Source organism: Lagopus leucura, unplaced genomic scaffold (genome assembly GCF_019238085.1).
Source record: "Lagopus leucura isolate 7727_CA_CO unplaced genomic scaffold, USGS_WTPT01 Super-Scaffold_100026, whole genome shotgun sequence".
In the NCBI taxonomy this organism is placed as follows: domain Eukaryota; kingdom Metazoa; phylum Chordata; class Aves; order Galliformes; family Phasianidae; genus Lagopus; species Lagopus leucura.
Genome location: NW_024962277.1, coordinates 263517 through 284540, shown reverse-complemented (window position 1 = coordinate 284540; position 21024 = coordinate 263517). Strand labels below are relative to the sequence as shown.

At 45.7% G+C, this 21024-nt stretch overlaps 1 protein-coding gene across 4 annotated transcripts in view; it reads left to right on the top strand.

The window, feature by feature from the left end:
* PLXNB1 (plexin B1) overlaps positions 1–21024 on the top strand; it is a 67921-nt gene that overhangs the window by 18271 nt on the left and 28626 nt on the right. For 2 of the 4 annotated variants that reach the window (XM_042880207.1, XM_042880208.1), the window contains 5 exons: positions 3168–3247; positions 14067–15210; positions 18903–19085; positions 19249–19377; positions 20719–20819. In XM_042880207.1, coding sequence (XP_042736141.1) covers positions 3168–3247; positions 14067–15210; positions 18903–19085; positions 19249–19377; positions 20719–20819 — 1637 coding nt within the window. Of the gene's footprint in view, positions 1–3167; positions 3248–7800; positions 7887–14066; positions 15211–18902; positions 19086–19248; positions 19378–20718; positions 20820–21024 lie in introns of those variants that run through there. The other 2 variants (XM_042880210.1, XM_042880209.1) reach the window with 2 other exon arrangements.

The window sequence follows — 21024 nt, the reverse complement described above, 5'->3', positions numbered from 1 at the left end:
TCAAAAGTGTTGAGCTTCTCTGAGCATAAAAATAATGCGGGTGTACACATACCCAAGTGGGATGAAGGACAAAATTACAAATATGTTCCTACATTTTGCTTCTAAAAGCAGGTGATATCTGTACCATGTCTGTGTGAGAATAAACACTGTTGTTATGTTTCAGTGCAATTTTTGTGTAACTGCAGGGCTGGAATGGTTTGATGTCACCGAAGATGCAGGCAGCACTCCCATACTGTGTTCTAGAAGCTCAGCTCGAAGGGGAGCCAAGTGCTTTACCCATCGGGTGCAGCAGAAGGGATGAGAATGGTTGGGTTCTGCTTTGTTAGAGGAGCATTTGAGCTCTGTGTGCTGTTTGGTACCCACCACCTTGGCAGGAGGGTTCTCCCCTTTGGTTGGAACCAGTTGTGGGTTCTTTGGGAAGTGAACTGGTCCTTCTAGCCCCTAGTAGCCTTAAATTGTGAGGTAGGCTTATATAAAAAAAAAATGTTGTCAGGACTAAGCACTGTAATGTTAAATAATTCATTGGCTGTCTTTTGAATTGTTTGGTTTTAATGACCTCACCTATATTTCTCTAATTCTAGAGACACTTCTACATTCCTGTAACTTAAAAAGGCTTGTTTGACTCCTAATAGTGAAACTGGTGAAGGGCGGAAAAGCCAGATGTTTCAGCCTGACAGGAAAGTTTGCTTGGTAGGAGACATGTATATGGAGAATGAGTCTTGTATCTGATAATCAAGAATGTAGGAAGCAATTAGGATGGATTGCTGCATTTGTAGAAAAAATCACAAAGGATTTTTCAGGAGTTGTGATTTAAAAACGGTATCCAAACCCAGATATGTAAGTGTGATTGTAGAAGAACAAGGTCCAGTAAGGATACTGTAATTTTATGTAGCATCAGGAAATCACTAAATACTGTGCCTGCAGTCGAGGGGAAAAAATAATGGATTGAAATATTCATAAAGAAGATGTAATAGAATAAAGATAGCAAACAACCTCTAGTACAAGGGATAGCCTTCGTTAGGGTAGGTGAGATGAAGAATAAGGATGTCGTTTGTACTTCCAAAGTACTAATGCAGAGAGAATTTTTGACAAATGCACGCTGTTCTGGAGGAAGGACATCATGGAATCATAGAATGGCCTGGGTTGAAAAGGACCACAATGATCATCTAGTTTCAACCCCACCAGACCAGGCTGCCCAGAGCCACATCCAGCCTGGCCTGGAATGCCAGGAGATGCAGTTGAATGCTGTATTAGAGGAGCAGCAGCTATTTTTTGCCTCTTCTGGGAGTGTTGGAGAAGCATAAGCATTGAATGGTGTAGTAGGCTGAAAAACAAATAAAGACTCAGTCCTTGATGTGTGCGGGTAGCCTGGGAAGCTCCTTGCCACAGGATGTTGTGAATGCCAAACATCTGTGTGTATTTGAGGGCACAGGGCAGTTCCACAGAAGAAGGAGCTATTGAAGATTCCTAAATGCACGGAACCCACCTCTGTCCCAAGAAGTTCCTGAGCTGCACATCACTGCAACCAAGGAGAGTGTTCAGGGAGGCAGAGCTGCTGTGTGCTTACTTCATTCTTACGGCTTCAGGCCATCGCCGGGTCTGGAACAACTGCAATCTGGTTTGTCAGAACTGGGAAGGGGGAGAGAAATAAAAATAAAACTTGTAAAAACAGAAACCAGCACAGCTTGTGGCTCGAGTTTCTGCTGCGCTGGTGGCGATGTGCCGTGTGCACCTCTGCCTTGCTGGAGGCATTGCCTGTGAGATATTACAGCCTGCAGACTGTTGACTCGGGTTTGGAGAGTATATACTGGGAAACTTGCAGCTGGGGAGAGTGGTGTGAAGGTGTGCATTCTAAGCAGGGAAGCTGACATTTTCCCTTCCCCTTTGCTGTGTGCTGTTCCTTGCTGCCCTAAGATACTGCATGTTTTCCTGAGTTACAGAGACTGTCTTACTGCTGATGCTTACTGCCTGAATCTTCTTGGTGTGGATTTCCCCTCTTTAAACAGTGTTTCTTGCTTGGTAGTGTGCTGTAACTTAATTTGAACTAAAACGAGTGATGTGCAGACCTTTAAACAATTCAATCTCTTTTCCAAATGTTTTCAAACTCACATAGGCCATGGTGAGTGTAGGTTCAGACTTTTTAGAAGTTCTCAAAAAACTGATCTTATTTTAGGACTTGTCTAAACATTTAAAAATGACAGGGCTCAATTCTAGTTGCTTCACCTTTGCAAGCCTGGCCTTGCACTTGGTTTTAAACGCTTACCCAAATCTGCAGAGAATGCAGTGCAGGATGAGGTGTTTCTTTGAAGGTTTCCTTTTGCTTTCAGTAGGATGAGAGCTATGCCAACCTGACTGTCCTTTTGTCCGTAGGCTCTCTACTGTTGCATATCGTCCCATTTTTCTCTTCTTTGCTGAGTATCTTTGCTCTTGTGATCCTTGGGGAACAGCTATGGAAGGCTGGCTGGTAGCAGAATATACAGTTTAGATCTTTGGAGGTTCTTAAGACTCAAAGCTCAGCTCATGTATTTGGTGAGATTGGAGGCTGTTTGCAAAGATGCAGAAACCAACGTGCCTAAGTCCCATGTTCTGTAGCAGAAGTCACTCCATGGGCTGGCAGAGAAGCCGTGTGCTCAGATTTCCATTGTGTGTTAGAAATATGCTTTAACTTGTGGTTGGCCCTGAGGTGGTCAGGCAGTTGGACTTGATGTCCTTTGTAGGTCCCTTCCAACTGAACTATTCAATAATGCAATTTCCAGTTCATAATGATGCACATGTTAAAGAGAGCAACTTCATCTTAGATCTTTTTAATTCTTTGTTTCTTTTTGTTCTTTAACAAAAAATTGTTTGCATTTATTTGCAAATATTTTTCACTTTCTTGATGTGTCCTTTGCTGGACTACATTAAGTTTTGTTCCCTTTTGGTAGACTTACATTATGACCACGACATGTTGCATCTAAACTCTGCTGTTCCTAACAAACTACTGTAAATCTGGTTTTCCTGTTTCCTGGGTGATTTAGCCCAGGGGACATCCTGGCAAGATAGAACTCTTGAAATACCAACAGTCAGCCAGTTATACTGGCTGCAGTGCCTGCTCGTAGGAGCTTGCATTTCCAGACTAGTGTTGCAGTTTATGCAACAGACTTGTTAGTGCATCTCTGTGTCCCTAGGGTGAAGATCTGGGTTTCCCTGAAAGGCAGAAGGAAGAGCCAGTCAGTCCTGTCCAGCTAGTGGGTGTCAGACGGCGCAGGTAGGTGGATTGCAAACCAGATGGAGAACAGTCTCAACCAAAAAGTCTTTAAAATTCATGGCTGCCTTGAAGAGGTAACCGGTTCTGAACCACAGAGCTCCTAGGACAGCACCAAAAAACCTTTTTCAGCTCTGAACAGGACTGCTTACGAGAGAAAGTTAGGATGTCGTCAATTTGAATGCAGATAAGAACAGAAGCTCACATTACAAAGCCATGGTAGGTGAATTTTGCCTTGTAATTAAAATTCCTTATTCTGGATAAGGTGTGAGGACCCGTCTGCATGACTACATGTTAACAAAGTGACTGCAGAACTCTTGCTCCAGACGGTTTATTTCTCCACCTACCATATCCTGCAGCATCCTGGCCTTCTGCTTCTTTTGCCACTCAATTTTCTTACTGCACGCTTTCACCCCTCTAGCCTATCGACCCATAGAAGTATGAAGGAAAAGCATTGACTGATGGCGCATGGGCTGCAGTAGTCCTACCTCTATATGCAGTCTGGTGCTCTGAATTTTATTGCTGAAACGAGAACTTCCACGTCTGGACAATGGCTGGGGTGTAGGGCTGTGATGGTAGGGCAGAAGAGCACATTGCATCACTGCTGCTAGCCTTTAGCCTTCTGGTTCCTTGACCACAGACACCTTGAGAGCTCTTCAGTTCATGTACCAATGCTCTGTCCTGGGCTAAATTAGGAAATGCTGGATAGCAGTGGTCTCAGTCTGTGTAGGAAGGTGGTTGCTCGGAGCTGTTGAGACTGTGTGAAGTTGATCCTGGCTTTCAAGTCTGCATCTTGTTCACTCTTCTGCAGTGGAAGCCTGGGAACTCCTGTGTTTTCTATGTGTTATGAGCAACTTGGGAAGTTGCTCAGGCTTTTTGAACTGCTTGGTGCTCTGCTTTCTGATTTTGGCCTTACAGAAGCTTTGATATTGAGTTGTGAAGGTGGCAGAAAACATCCAGCTCAGATTGTTACCTAGCAGACCTGTGTAACCTAATTACCAGAATATTGAGCCGAATAGTTCATAGCTGACTGCTGATAGTCTCCCAGGCTTAAGTACTAATTTATGGAAGATTAATTGATTAAAGCTTCATTTCTGATAAAATGAGTTGAGTAATACAAGATAGAATGTAACCAGCTTGGTTTGAAGGCAAACCACAAGCAGATTGTGGTGGTGGTGTGGAATTCTGTTGATTTCGCTGTCTCTTCTGGGCGGGAGGAGATAAATGCAACTCGTGCGGTTGCATTGCATTAAATTTATTTGCATATTACTGACTGTATTCATGGCTGTAACCAGAACTACTGACGCTGTTGGAGTGATGGGGGAAGATGGTCAAACTGCTGTGTGCTCTCTGGAGAGTTACTGGAGAAGGCAGAAGAATGAATCTTATTTGAAATGAAGGAAAACTCCATGGAGAAGAATTAATCCCTCCCTGCCTCGAGTGCATTAATTCTTCATAGAGCTGTAGTGGTGCTAAACAATTTGAAGACTCCTGAGGTGCTGAGCTATGCTGCTCTGTGTTTTCAGAGTGAAAAGGTTAATTTGAAGCAGGCTGCATTATGTAAGGACTCTGATTTGCTTCTTGACAAGGGGATGGTGGACTTCGGGATGCAGTCCTTGCGTGCTTGCTTGTGGCCTGTAATGCTGCTAGCAGGAGCTCCTTGTGCAATAGGGCCCTCTGGTCTCTCTTCCATCCTGCAGTCTTGCAGGGCTGCTGCTGGCACAGAGACCGTGGTTTTCTCTTGTGGTGTAAGTGTGGAGCCTGCATCATTTCACAGAGATGAAATCAAGGCAAGATGCTGTGTGAAATGTAATGAAGAACAGTGAAGCCTACCTGTGTTGGGTATTTGGAGCTACCTGCCAGCCCAGTAAGGCAGAGGACAGGGAAAACTCTCTTAGCTGTCTGTTCCCAATTTCTCCGGAGTTCTGGAGCTGGAGTAACTGGGAGCTGCCACTGCTTATGCAGGAAGCACCAGGGATGTGCTGGAGAGCTGCTACAGTTGATCACTGTGGGTTGTCCTTCTGGAGATGGTTACCATTGGCTCTACTGAAGGCAGCACAGATCCCCCACAGGAAGGAAGCAGGTTTGAAGGGCATTTGAAGTTCCTTTCCTCCCTTGCAAGGTTGTCCCAAGATAAGAACCCTGGCTGTACGCAGGACAGTGTGGCTCTCGCCATGGGGTGTGGGGGGTCCCGGTGTTGGCCCCTGGGAGGCACGTGCTGTGTCTTGTGAATTCAGTGATGCAGCTAACGCGGGACTCCAGCTTCCCTAGCAGCACTGTGGAGCCAAAGCTGAGAGCAGGAGGGATTTTGTCTGGGGCTGGGAGAGGTGCCCCTAATGACAGGGCAGGCGGTGCAGTGGGAAGGCGTGCCTTCCTGGAGGTGGAGGCCGGTAACACATGAATCACGCCTGTTTGAAGTAGTGATGAAATCCCCGGCGAAGGATTTCTGTAATACCTAGCCAAACAGTCTGGTGTGCTTCAGTTTCCTTTCTCTCTGGGCAGAACGGATGCTCCTGACCTACTTTTCCCAATAGCAGCTCTGTTAAACACTACCCAGCCCTATACGTACAGCATTTGTGTTCTCTGTGTTGTTCACTCGGCTGCTGAGCAAGGAGCTTCCATCAGGCGTGTAGCAAACAGGGGAGAGCTGGTCTGGGATGGGGCTGCTTGTGCTTTAAACCCACAGCTGTGCCACTGCTGTGCAGCACAGCTCGGACCTCTGCTTGGGGCTCCCAGGCTGCAGAGGGGGATGCTCTGCTCTGCTGCTGTGCTGAGCGTTAGCTTTGTGCGGCGCTGCCGGGATTCAGCTAGATGGTATCTAAATGCTAATAGGACAGATAATGCCTCGAGAAATAGTCGATGAGGTTAGGCTTCCAGCTTCCTATTATGCGATTAAGAAGGGCTAAAGTTACATTCCTAATATTTAAAAGTAAATAAAATCTATAAATGTACCATTAAAATAGGAAGTTTAAATATAACTGTCCTCCTGAGGCAAATTGCAGAGCGCTGTCTAGCTCAGTATCCTGCCTTTGACAATAGCCAGAAGCAGATGCTTAATGAGTACTGTAAGAGATGGGGCATGTGCGATGTGATTTATTTATGTTCTCTTCTCCTCCTCTCCATTTGATGCTCCCAGCTTATGGCTGTCACCAGTTTAGGGCCCTCCTTGGCTTGGAGCTGAATCTGATTATCAGATCCTGACTACATTCATTTTTATAACCCCTTTTAACTTGTTTTTGTTTCTAGTCTCCATGGCATCCCACAGCGGTGAGCTCTACAATTTAATTGTGCACTTAAAACGTTATATAAAATATTTTTACATCCAGTGAAAATTACCCTTGAACTGACTTAGAAAAGTTTAGAAAAGACGTTTAACCTTGTCAGTGCTCTGTTTTTCTGCACTGATACAAGTGGTCATCAGTTATTCCGCATTTCACATCCCACTTCTATTTGTTGTGTCTCAGATCTCTCGAGTTTTCCCTATCTTGTCCTGATTGCCTCTTTGTCCATCTGAAGTCCTGCTTTGCTCAGTCTCTCCTTATATGGAAGCTGTCCCATGCTTTTGATCATCTTTGTTGTCCTTTTTGTCATTCAGTCTCCTTTTTCAGATGTGGGAAGCAGAACCAGAACTGCCTGCAGCATTCAACAACAAAATGGTGATGTGTTTCCTTTCCTAATCACGCCAAAGGCTGTATTTCCCTTTTTTGCTTGATGCTAAATGCTGATCTGACATACCAAGTTTCCAAAGTTTTCATGAGTGATAACAGCTAATTTGGGTCCTCGTATGCTTACGTAATTAGGATATTTTGTGTTACTCTTGGTATTAATTGACATGCAAGATACTGTGTAGTTACTTAGGAGTGCATGAGTTTGGTAACTTTTTGCAGTCTCCTCTGTATTTAATTGTGCTGAATAATTTTATTCTCAGTAAGCTCTGCCAGTTCCAGGCCTATTCCACTTTGTAGATCGTCTTATGAATATACTGAACAGCACAGGTTGCAGAATGAATTCTTGGCAGATCTCTCTGATAACCTTCCTCCCTTGGGAAACTCTTCCACTTATGATTTCCTGTCTTTTAACTACTTATTAAATCATGATAGGGACTGTAATTCCACAAAAGCTTATCTTTTTTTTTTTTCCAAGAGCCTTAGCTGACAGTTCTTTCAAAGTCAGTTTAATTCATATTAAACAGATTAAAAAGCTGTCTCTTGGATCTCAATTAACTGGAAATTGGAAATGTGCTCTTGGAATTTCCTGGGTACTACAAGACTTTCTCTCTGCTCCCGTATTACCCTGTATTTCAATGATTCTCTGCCTGAAGTTCTGTAAATGAGCTTACTTCTGCAGGATGATGGATTTAGATTTGCCTGGATTTGTACAGAAATGGTGGGTTTGCTCAGCAGGCTGGATCAGATGGGTAACTTTAAGTGAGCTCTGCTCTCCCAGAAGGATTCTGTCACAGCTAAATTAAGCTTATCTGGGTTTCCTGGAACTCCTCTACACATTGGGACCTAGAGAACTGGAGACTTTTTTTTTTTTAATTTAATTGCCTGGAAGAGTGTTTGAGGCTCAGCTGGTATTTGGGTGGACCCGGTGTTGGCATCTGATGTGACAGCTGGGTGGGAGAGCAAGAGGTTCTTGGGTAGGTAAATGTGCTGGGGGTTAAAGACAACATTTGCTCTGTGATAGCATGTCTGGGTCAGGCTGTGAATCTGAGTCAGGTACGTTGTTTCACTTTTTCTTCAGAAAGGCTGGAAGTGCTACAAGAGAAATTCTGTCTGAAGAAGTTCAGATCATCTACTGTATCCATCCTGAAGGCCTGAAGCTGGAATGATTGCCTGGTGCTTGTCTGCCTTCACACTTCTCCTTAGGCATTTCTTATTGTCTGTTGCTGGAGACAGGATTTCTGTGTAGGTGGACTTCTGTCTGACTTAGAATAGCTGTCCTTATCTTCTTGCCCAAGGAGGATTAAGAAGGATTAGTTTTGGAACTGTTCATGCAAAAAGTGACTGGAAGCTTCTTTGACTGAAAGTACTGAGATGAGCAAAGTTAAATGAAATGACAAGGCAACTTACTGGGGTTAAATACCCTTGGGGAAGTGCCTGTAGGGTTAAGGTGGTAGTTTCTTTAACTTAGGAGCCCTAGGAAGAAATCCTGCTTTCACTGGGATATGTTGGTTTAGTCAGGAGCTCAGAGACTGAAGGGAGGAATTGCTTGCTGGTGTTCTTTGGCTCGATCGCACAGCAAGCTGGAGCTGATCCTGAAGGATTCAAATCTTCAAATGCATAATGTGGGCAGAAAATTAGCCTTTTGTTGTGCTGAAATAACAGGAAGCTAATAGCTGACTTGATTTTCCGCTTTTTAAAATGCATATAGAATGTGATACTTGAGTTCTCTTTCTGTCGGTGTTTGGAAATTGGGCTCAGTGAAAAGCTTAAAATTATGCAGTGGCTATGGAGAAAACTGAACTGCAAGCAGCTTGTGATGCTTTCTGTTCCTTGTAAATGTTTATGTAGTTCAATTCACGATTTAGCTGTGTTAAACATTAACTCTTCATTAGCCACTGGTACTGGAAGTTCAAACTGTTGGCTGTAGCATATCTTAGTATGCTCAAGAGGAAAAATTGGATGTGCTTGAGGTGTTAGAGGAAATGCCTGTCCGCTCCCATCAATTAATTCTGGTATAGCTAAAATTAATACTTGGTGCAGCCTACAGGGAGTAGAAGCACTTACTCAGTTTTTCCAAGGAAACCTAACAAAAGTATCACTAAAATGTTAGTGGTATCAAAAAGTAGAGAAGATGCTGGATTGGCGCTGGCTCAGGTTGCACAGAGGTGGCGGTGCCCCATGCATGCAGACAGCCAGGGTGAGGCTGGATGGGCTCTGAGCACCTGATGGAGCAGTGGGGGTCCCTGTTCACTGCAGGGGGGTTGGAGCAGATGGTCTGTAAGTCTCATAGGACTTAATTCTGTGATACAGTGTGTGTGTAACATTGTTTTTGTACAACATCTTCCAGCCTGAGAAGTACCCATGTTCCAACAGACAGCAGTAATTATCAAGGGTTTAGCAAACATCATTTGCTCAAGTGTTTATCTACTAATGCTGTTAATTCTGTAGCCTGAAAGTGTGCTGCCTTCTGCCACTTCACATTTTCTGTTTTGTCTTTGGAGTTTTCTAGTTATTTTAACCTCAGCTTTGGTGTTGCTCACAGCTGGCCTAACAGAGCTGCCTTGTCTGCGTCAGCCCTGCTCTGATGGGATGTGCTGGACAGGGGATTCTCCTCAGTGTTGATTTTATTTGGAAAACAGAGGTTTGTGTTCATCTCTGCAAGTGTTCTTAAACAGAGCAGCAGGGAACTGGCCTGGTTGTAGTAAATAAGACTCCAGAAGAGATGTATTTATTTAATGGGAATGTCATCCTCCATGGTGGAAAACAGCAGGTCTCTGTTGAGCATATGAAACTTAGAAGGGGGGCTGCAAGTCAGGGCTTTTGTGCAGAAAACACAGCGCTGGTGTTGTTGCTGACACTGCCTGACTCAGACGTGCTGGAGCCCAGGGGTCGTTGTGCAGCTTGAAGAATTATGCTTTTAATTTTTGTGTCTTGTGGGGCCTCCCCATGGGTGGATCTGTGAACAGTGCAGTGGGAGTTGCAGATGCAAATATCAGGGGCCCAATTTTTCCAATTCTGCTGGGATTGGTAACCAGTATGAAGGACAACTCAGAGGCTGCAGCACTGTCTGACCTCCCCTCTTTGGAAGGAGTTAGGATATCAGAGAGATAATTTGCAAGGATAGAAATAATCTTTACATACTGATATGCTGAAAAGTGCCCAAGAGAGCTCTTGTTTCTTTAATGAATGAGTCAAGTCTTTGAGAGGGATATGTGAGGTCAGAGGTAAAAATAGTGCTACAGAAGATGCTGTCTTACTCCGATTTCCAAGTAATAAAATAGTGCTGTCGCTCCCACGTTACTGTGGTTGTTTTGTGGATGCCATATAAGTGTTCTGTGGCAGAACTGACTAATCCTGCAGTCCTTCTGTTGTGATCCAGATTAAATAAATGAAACCCAGAAGTGTAATTTGGATATTAATATTTTTCAGTGCGTTAAAGCCAATGTTCGGGGCATTGTCTGGTACATTTTCCTATTTAAGGGGAATTCATCAAAAAAAATTGAATATTTAAAAAGAATCCCTAAGCCGTGGCAGTTGCCTTCAGAATTAATTAAAGGCTACACACTTTTAGTGCAATCTGTCTGTAACAGCTGTGTTGTGCGCTAACAGCAAGCACAGGAAGCTGAATGCTTCAGTAAATCCATAAAGAGCTCAGTAGTGTAGGCTGTCATGAAACTATCAGATTTAAATGTAGGTTATCCTCCCTCTTCCTGTCCTCCCGTATCATGATGGGCTGCACCCAAGAGCGAGAAACAGAGGCAGCGATGCTTGTGCTTGAGAAATAATTGGGAAAATTGAATCAAAAGGCACTGCTGGCCTTTTTCCTCTCCATTTTCAGGTAGGATGGGAATGCTTCTAACCACCGGTAGCCACGCACTCGGGTTTGTTTCTAATGTATATGTTTGTTCACTGAGCGGTAAATGCGAGTTCATCCGCTAATGGCTGTGCAGCAAAGAACAAAGAGCGCTGTGTTGGGCCTTCACCCATCGCTCGGTGAGGAGGGCTGGCTCACAGAGCACACCTTATCACCCTTCCTGATGTTTGCATCTTCCCGAGCCATCAAGGCTGGATACTGGCTTTTTACCTGGAGACCTGTGGTAGGAATAGCTCTTACTAAAGCTACTTCTAGAGGGATATTGGCAAGTGAAATAATGGCTTCAGGACAGAGCTCTGACCGCAGCAGGATCTGCTTTTGGTTGTGGTCTGCTGGAACGTAGGGTGAGTTGGCTTTCCATCTCTCCTCCAGGACAGGTGCTGAAGTGTGTAAAATGCTTCCTGTGGAATGCTGGCGATGGGTTCAGCTACAGATCAGAGCTTGGGAAGAGGCTGTATGCTGCAGTGGTGTCATGCACTGAACTTCAAATTCAGCTGCTGGTGGTATGGATGTTAGCTCTGCCCCAGCAGTTGTCAGTGATGATAAGTGGTGAGCAGAAGTCTTGTAACTCATAGGCATGACCTGTAGCCAGGAAACCAGCATTTCAGAATTCATGAATTCCAAAGACACATACTGGATGTACTGTATAATTGCTGGCTGGCATAGGAAGGTTGCTTTAGCTAGAAAGAAGATTACAGATTCTTGTAAGTGGTGCAGTGTGATGTCTTTGATCTGGAGGCAGCTGAGAATCACAAGACTCTCTTCTCCATGTTGGTGTGGCTCTGTTGCAATGTAGTCAAGCTCCTGCTGGTGGATGGCCATCAGTGTATTGTTTTGTTTCCAGGCATATAAAGCTTTGAAACTGAGGCAGAGATGTGCAGCCATCGTGACAGCTGCATGATGGCTGTGCAGGGGGTACCAAGCAGTCATGTGGTTCAGGAGTTCCTTGAATAAAGTATTCTCCAATAAAAACAGCGAAAGGGCATAAAAACAATTCGTGTTGCATCTTGGGTGAAATGTTAATGTGAACTGGAGGTGATCCAGTTAAGTTAGAGATCTGTCCTTCAGTCTGTATATCTGCTGGCTGAGCTTGCAGAGATCCCTCATCACTTCACAGATACAATCTCTGCTGTAATGAGGACCTCTGTCAAGCCCCAGGACTCTCTCAGCACCCTGGCAAGAGACTGCATGGCTGGCTGTGAGTGAAGCAGAGTGCATCAGCTGCACTGAAGCAGAAAGCACTAAGCATTCATTATTGGCGTGAACTGAAGCTCCAGTGTGCACGTAGGCTAAATGTCCTGTTGGTGTGGTGTGAGTTGGTGGCTGTGTGCTTGGGGAAATTGCCAGCCTGGTGCCAGAATTCCCACGTGTGGGTATTTCCTGACAGCACTGCCTGCTTACCTACAATAACCGTGTGAAGTGGAGCCTATCCAGAGCTTCACAAAGCCTATATTTAATAACGTATTGTGTTTATAATACCTTCCATCCGCTGGATTTCCCAAATAGACTAATCCTCTCAGCTGGTCTTTTGGTAGAGCAAAGATGCCTGTTTAACTGACAAAGGAGCTGGAAAGCAGATTTTCGTGGTGTTTTTTTTTCCTGCAAAAGCAGTGAAACAAGATGGAACCAGAGTCTTACAGCTACTGTTTTCACCATTGTTGTTGTGTTTTCTGCATGCCATGTGCTGGAAGTTGTACAGAACTAGTGAAAGGCAGTTTGTATGGTGAGCAGTTTGTGACCTAAATCGGATAAGTCACCAAGTCCTGCTGTATGTGCTTGAAGTGCTGCAGATCTTTTACACCTCTGTGCTTTTAAGCACTTCTAACTCAGAACTTGGAGCTTACCCTGAAGATCCCCAAGGGCTGAGGCTGTAGGAGGGAAGGGATGAGTTTTCTTAGCTTTAACTCTAGAATTAACATCACTCCTGAAGAGCTGAGTTGCCAAAATGAGCACGGCAGCCTATGGGGCAGTTCTGGAGGAGGCTGTGCACGCCTTGGCTCTGCACCCTGCAGCCCAGCTTTGTGTAGCTTTGATGCCTTGTCTTGGAGAGGGAGGTGGGGGCAGGGAGTAGATTCAGAGCTATATCACAGCCTGCTTCAAATCCTACTTCTTGTAGGTTCTGAGTATTTGATGCTGTTGTCCTTTCTTTGTGCCCAATTGGTAATCTTCACGTTGCAGGTACTTATTACTGCATTCTCTCCTTGCCATGGAGAACAGTTGTTCCCAGCTGTGATGTAGCTTGGGTGGGTTGTGGTGGGTGTTTAGAGGGATTGAATCAAGGGTACTCTGAAGAGAAACACTTCCCCAGGTCTGTGCAGTGCCCACATTGCATGGGTGACTGGGAGCTGCTGCAGGTGCTGCTCTGGAGGCCTCATCCTGGCACTGGGACAGAGCAGGCCTGCTTGTGTGGGCCGTGCTCAACAACGGCATGGGAAGGTCCCTTATGAAACATTGATGATACAGTGATAGACCCAAAGGAGGCTGTTGATGGCCATGTGATGGAAAGAAAGAGGAAGGATTGTGGCGATTTTTTTGAAATACAAACTTCACTTTATGTCAAATACAGAACAAAAGGGTTGTTAAGTTTCCTCTGAGTTGGATCCTAGCTACAGCTTATTTAAACAATGGTCCTGCAGGTTTTGTTTGTCTTGGATGGTGGTTTGTTTTACTGCGGTGTTGCTCATTAGCAACGTATGTGATGTACTGGATGTTGTTGGAATGTGGTCCTGTCCTGGAGAGCTTCCAACATAGCATCATTGGAAAGAGTTGTTCAGGAGTCTGGTTAAACGAGTCTCCTGCTTTCTGGTATTACAAGAATAGTGATTTAAGTTCAGTATTTGAAATGTATTTTGTTGCAGCGTAGGTAGGATCTTCCTCTCTGGGTTACATCCCTGAACTGATGACAGCTTTGTACTGCCCACTCAGTACGTTCAGCATCAGTCCTGGGCTTTTGAAGGGAACTCTCCCAGTACACCCCAGCAGGCTCTGGGAGAGACTTGTAGAGCATTATTCACAGTAATCCAGCTTCTCCTGAAGATGCTGTGCCTCTCATCTTGATGATCAAATAGATTCTATCATACGGTGTCTTTCTGGATTTTGTTTGTTTGCAAGTTCTTTTCTTCTCCACAAACACCCCATGTTGACTGTGTGTCTAGTTCCCTTCTGGTTATCCCTGTCCTCTTTGCCCACCTTTCCTAAGAGTGTTGTTGGAGGATTGTGATGTGTATTAATCTTCATTTCTGGCTTCAGGGTGGTGATAACACCTTTTCCTCTCTTGCAGAGTGTTTACCATGCCTCTGGGAACGTTCCTCCTTCCTGTTCTCTGTTTCTTGGGAGTGGCAATTCCAAGGGGACTGCAGTATGTCACGTTCTCACGCAACGCTACAAAATTCCTCCATCTGTCCATGGACTTAGAATCAGGGACCATTTACCTGGGGGCTACCAACTTTCTCTTTCAGCTGACATCCGACCTGCTGATGGAGAACATGGTTCAAACTGGACCAGTTTTGGACAGCAAAGATTGTCTGCCCCCAGTCTCAAAGCTGGAGTGCCCTCAAGCACACCATACTGACAATCACAACAAGCTGCTTCTGGTGAACTCAGTGCAGAAGGAGCTGATTGTGTGTGGCAGCGTGCACCAGGGCATCTGTGAGAAGAGGAGCCTCACCTCCATTGACCATGTTCTCTTCCGACCAGAGAGCCCCGGTGACACTCAGTATGTTGCTGCCAATGACCCCAATATCACCACCGTGGGACTCGTAGCCTACTCGAAGGACGAGGTCCCCTTGCTGTTTGTGGGACGGGGATACACTAGCCGAGGAGTTGGAGGAGGGATTCCTCCCATTACAACCCGAAATCTCAGGGCCCACGGCAGCGATGTTCAAGCAACGGACTCTCACTCTATTTTCTCCTACGAAGAAACAGCCAAGCTGGCAGTGGGGCGGCTCTCTGAGTACAACCACCACTTCATTAAGTCCTTCACTTACCGCTCGAGTGTCTATTTCCTCTTCTACCGCCGAGACCTCAAGTCTCAGTCACGCGAGTACAAGACCTACATCTCGCGAATCTGCTTGGATGACTCTCATTATTACTCGTACGTGGAGTTACCTCTGCTCTGCCAGAGCAAAACCAATACTTACAGCCTCCTGCAAGCGGCCTACGTCACCCAGCCGGGGAAGGACCTGGCCCAGGGGCAGCTGGACACTGATGGGGAGGTGCTGTTTGCAACCTTCTCTGCCTGGCAGGCTTCTTCAGGCAAACTGAGCGAGGAGTCTGCGCTCTGCATCTATGCCATGGAGGAGGTGGACCGCTTGACCAACTGGACGAGGGATGTGTGCTACATGAGAGATGGGAAGTCAGAAGACGGGACGGAAGTGGCGTACATTGAGTATGATGTCAGCTCCAACTGTGTCCAGCTGCCAGCGGTAAGTGGCTTTGCACCTTTGCCAGGGTAAAGAGAAATGTGCAGTACACTCTTGTTTTGCTTTGTGCTCCTGGAGTGAGCCTGTTTCCCACAGCTGTGTGATGAAATCTGCTTGGGCTAAAAGCCTCTGGGCTCACTGTTTCGTTGCTACCGCAGCAAGGCAATGCTCTTGCATTCCAGCTCAGGTCTGCCTTGTTCCCGCTGCAGTGCTCTGCTTCGCGTAGACAGGTTTGTGCAGTGTGTGGCAATGGGAAAGGCATCTGGTGTGACCTGGACCTGGTGCTTGTTTCGTGGCATTACCAGGCAAGCGCACTGAAGCTGCAGTTCAGGTTGCTCTTAATATCTTCACATCCTCATCTAAAGGGGTGTGCTGGGTCCTTGTTGCTTAGGTTGAGGTGTGTCTCACAACAGCTTCCAAGAAAGGGCACCCAGCAACCAAAAAAAATCGAATGCAAGAGTTAGCAAAATCCTGTCCTACTGAAGACTGCATTAGTCCTGCAGAATTTTGTACACCAGGAAGACTTTTTCCTGACCTGGCTCTTCTCCAGAGCAATAAGGAGTGAGCACACAAAACTTGAATTCTGTGGCAAAGGTATGATGGGATATTGCAGGATATAAATGTAAAGTGGAAGTTGGCTGTGACCCTGAATCCCTTTCAGTTTGTCAGCCATGCTGGCTGGTGCTGTGATAGCAGGGACAGTGACACAAACATAGAGCAGCAGTGTTCTCCTGGGGCAGGATGCAGCGTCCTGGCATGAGGTTCCATGGCTGTGAGTAACCTGTTTTCACCGAGGGCGTTGCTGGTCCATAACAGAGCACTGTGCTGTCTTGTCCTTCTGCAGAACGGTAACTTAAGGTAACTACCTCTTCCCAACCTCCTGCACACAGAGCTTTGGGAATATCTGCAATTGGATGTGTGGTCCAAAGCCAGTTTTGAAATTATAGTTTGTGTTTTGGCAGCTGAGGCAGACTGTAGAATAGCTATGGGACAACCAAGGGGTAAAGAGCAGGCTGGGAGCAGGACAAACGTAAGGTCAGGAAGAATACACTGACTGGGCTGTGATGTCCTGCTTTCACTGACCCTTAGCTCTGTCCTGCACGTCCCCTGCAGGCCAGCATGGAAGGGATCATCATGAGTTCAGAGCAGTTTGGGGGATTTCCAGTCAGCCTGGTATGAGCAGCTTTTCTAAGCAGCACGGAGAGTCCCCTTGTCCTGTTTAGTGCAGCGGTGAAGTGGGTGCACAGGGTGGGAGCAGAAGCCAGGCTGTGCTGTGTGATTCCTGGCACGTGATCCCAGGCCCCAGCTGCGTGCTTTGGCACTGGTGGGCTGGCTGAACTGTAGCATCTTATTAACAAGTGTGTCCAATGCTATGTGAGCGTCCTAACAAACTTTATCCCTCACCATTCAGCCTGTGGTAGCGGTTGTCGTTAAGATTGCATCTAACAACACGCGGGGGGCTGTGCCAGCTCCAGCCTGCTCCATTCAGCACTAAGTGGAAGCGGCTGTCAATGAGCATTTTATGCATTTTATCAGTTTCAATGGTGGCAGCTTGTGCTTTATATGGGAATAATGCTAATTAATTTCACGTTTTTCTGCCTCCAAACCAGCACAAGGTATGCTCTTTTCCTCAGCGTTGTCTCCTTGTTTTCAGAGCAGAGGGGGAGGCTAGCATTGAGCTGTACAGCTCAGTGCCATCTCTTCAGCTGGAACAAACACTTGGTTTTTTATAAAGACTTCAGAACTAGCTCTGGTTTGCTGGAGATCTGAAAGTGTATCCACTTTCCTATTTGTCTCCAGATGCAGGAGATGGTAGATGCTGTCGGTGCCTTGATAATTGGACTTGTGAAGCAGGTTCCTGTGAGGCTGCATGTCTTCCCAGGGTGTAGTTTTCAAGATACGCAGCTTTTCTTTTTACATCAAGCTTTCCATCCTTATCATGAATCAGTACAGGTTTGCCCCGTTGTTGCTTCTCATGTGTGAAAGGTAGGAAGCAAACACCAGAATTCAGCTTTGGTCTGGGCATTCCAAACTTGCTCTGTGGCAGTACGATGCTGGGTGATTCCAGTGGAGTATTTGCTACTGCGTTGCCAAGATGCTATTCACCAAAAACAATCCACACAGCTTCTATGTAAGTTTACAAAGTGCTTATATACAATTATCATGGTCTTAATCCCATGGCACAGAACGTGTTTCAGCTCTTGTCTGTGATTAACTTGCACTGCTGACAGTCCCAGGGAGGCGATGGGCAGGCTGTGCCAGCGCTGGGAGAGCTCACACGGTCACGTTGTTCTGTAGCAGCCGACCCTCAGTGTGCAGTGAATTCCAGCATCACGTGTGGGCAGCAGCAGCGCTGGGCACAGATGGGATATACAACCATTTCTGTCTTGTATCCATTTTATTAAAGCAAACTTTGAAAAATCAGCCTCTAGTAATGACATATTTTTGGTTCCAGCGTTTGTCTAAATTGATATAAAGCTTGCAAAAAATATCTAGAATCCCATTCTAAACAAAGGCTTCATGCCTTTGAGTGTGGACATCTGGCAATGGCTCACTTCCTATTAAATCTTACAGGAACTGGGGCTGTATAAATCCAGCCTTGCTGCCTGGAGCAAGGGGAACTGGGTTGGTGGGAGCTGCCCAGTAATACCTCAGTGAAAATATAGAGCTATGGAGGAAGAGGAAGATATTATCCATGGTGATCCCATGGTGAAAATCAGCTTTTATACACTAGCATTGTTTGAAGACAAGCCTCTAATTGATTAAAAATGGTAGGTTTAATAGTATCAAAGGATACTCTGATGTTAAACTAGGCACCAAGCGAGGTGTCAAGAAGCAACAGAGAAACTGTCCTACACAGATTGTGCCGTTATTTAGGGAAAAAAATGAAGCATCTCCTTTCTACACGTACGAATAGCAAATAAGTTGGCAGCTTTTATTCTTGCCTTTAGAATTCAGCAAGTGACGCTTTGGTGGGTACTGGGAGGGATCTGGCTGGAACAGAGGGATGACTGTTTTTGCACAGTGCTGTGGAGCTAATTTTCAGAAGTCTGACAGAGCTAGGAAGAATTGCAGCAGTGTGCAGAAAGGATTTGTTTGTATTTTGTGGGTCTCCGGCTGCACGCACTGCACAGGTTTTGTGTGTAGCTCTTTGGAGCAGGCTGTGTTCCACCCTGTGTTCTTGTCTGTCCTGGTTCTGGGGGCTCCACCTCAGACCTGGAATTTGTGAGTGATACAACAGAACTGTGCTAACTGTTGGACGTAATGCTGGTGACGTGGGCAGCTGATTCCATTTTGCACCAGAAGCTGGCATTTTCATCTTGGTTGTTGGTTGTTGTTTTCTGAAAAATGCATCAAGTCTTCCCCAAAGCTGTGCCGTGGCAGTGTTCAGCAGGACCGCTTTTTGGAGTTGGCTCTTAAGCAGAATTTAGGTGCATTTCATTAGCAATACATCTGTTACGCTGAATAAACTCAAGTGGAATATCTGCAGGATTCTGTTAGGCTACAAACTACCGATGTACCTTAACTAATTATTAGAAGCTGTTCGCTACTCTCATCAAAAAGCCTAGAGATGCACAACTAAATTCACCTCTGTGAGAGACAGAAGAGAGGATGGGAGGGGTGGAAGGCGATGATGTTCTTTGTATCCTTTCGGTTTGGGTACTGATTTCCCTGTCCTTTTCACTCCCCCAAAGGACACCCTGTATGCGTACCCCTGTGGCTCTGACCACACTCCCAGCCCCATGGCCAGCCGGGTCCCCTTGGAAGCAGCCCCTCTCCTGGAGACAACAGAGTCCCGACTGACAGCTGTGGCAGTGAATGTGGAAGATGGCCACACCATTGCTTTTCTAGGAGACAGCAGGGGGAGACTGCATAAGGTACGGTCTGGATGCAACAAAAAGGGTAAAGCTAATCAAGGATGCTCTGGTGGGGGGTGGCAGGAAAAGCAATGTCAATTCTTCTGTAATTCCTTGGGTAGGACAGATGTCTCCCACTCCTATTCTGATACTTTGCCTGTATACTGCTGTGACTGTCTTGCAGGTGTATTTAGGAGCAATGGGAGATGCACACATCTATGCTTCTTTAGCTATCCAGTTGAACAGCATGGTGAGTGGAGACCTGCTGTTTGACCAGTTGCAGGAGCACCTCTTCGTCATGACCCAGTCAATGGTAAGAGCAATTAAATCCCTTCCACAGAAGAGCTGACGGGATTTGAGTTCCAGACAAACTGCTGAAGGGAGTGGAGGAGTCTTGAGAAATGTGGCAGAGGTTTTACCCATTCTGGTAACATTCTGGTTTTAATCCATGGCACATATGTTTTCATAAGTTGGTCAGGCTGCCTTGTTTCAGCAGTGATCGTGTGATGAGTTTTACAGATAAAAGCAAGCTGTGTAAGGAACCATGCAAGGCACCTTTCCTCTTCTTCTTCAGCCTTCTCTAATTCCTTTTGTGTCCGGTGGCAGCAGGAGAAGCAGCACTGTGATTGCTGGGGCTGCTGGGTGGAAAATTGAGCTGTGGGTATTTTATTTGAGAGGATTTGCTGAATGCTCAGATCAGCTTCTTGAGCTAGAAAGAAAAGGATCCTCCTAGCAAAATGAAAGCAACCCCTGTGTTACTCTGTCTGAAAGAAAGGGCAAGCTGAAAATGAGAATGTGCTTGAAAACCACTGCTTCCCTTCATTCAAACCCTCATGTGCAGTTTGAGATACTCAAATTTTGTAATACTTCAAAGGAGGAGCTGAAATCTGTGAGTGGAAGATGATTAGGGGAAATCTGAAGTACATCCCTATGAGTAATTGTTCTGTCAATTAAAAAAAAATGCAAAATTCATGATATACTTAGCAAAAGTAATAGGTTGCGGATTAGAAGATGATAGTTTAAAGTGACTGACAGCACAGTAGCTGAAGTGTAGCAGCTGATTTAAAGAAAGGCGAAAGGCTGAAATCAGCAAGGATGGTCAGTTAAGGCAGGCACGTGCTGCAAGTCAAACTTACCCCAAATGCTGCAGGGTTGTGCTCCACTTTGCTGAGAGCCGACTGCTCTACTTTCACACCAAGTGGCAGCTCTGCCAGATAGAGCTGGGCAGTGGGGCAGGTGCTTTCAGAGCCCTCCGCTGGAGCTACCACATCCAGCTTCAGCATGGTGGGCTGTCAGTACACAGCCTCTGATGACACAGTCCAGAAAAGCAAAAGAGCAAATGGCACTGTTTGTTATTTATCACTAAATGAAGTGTTCTTGCAAGGAATGTCATGGATAATGTTTCAGCAGTGTGCTGTTTGCCTCAGTGTCTCTGCAGAGCTTGAAGTTAGTGTCCTTCCTTAGTATGTAAAATAGGCATCAGGCAGGCTTTGGGAATGTCTTCCTTTTTCTTCAGTTCTGTGCAGTACTAGGAATTAGCCTGAAATTTCAGTGGCATGCTGATAGCGGGACCTAACTAGCTAGGCAGAAGTAGCTGTAGTTCTGGGGCCTGCTTTGTGTGTGCTCTGATTTCAAAGATCTCTTTTCCTGACAGGTGCTAAAAGTTCCCATACTGGAGTGTTCCCTGCACTCAGACTGCGAGTCCTGTCTGGCGCTGGAGGATCCTTACTGTGGCTGGTGTGTCCTTCAGGGACGGTAAGATGAATCCTGCTTGGGTTTTGGAGGAATAATGCTTGGGAATTGTCCCCATTTACTCTCTTCCAGTGTCAGTGTCTCCATATATATGTCTAGTGTCTGGGTTTATTTTTAGCTCCTTTCTGGGATACATTTGGCCTACAAATTCATTCTGATTTACCGTTCTTCTGTCTGCACTTCTAAAGTACCTCTATAAGTCACAGTT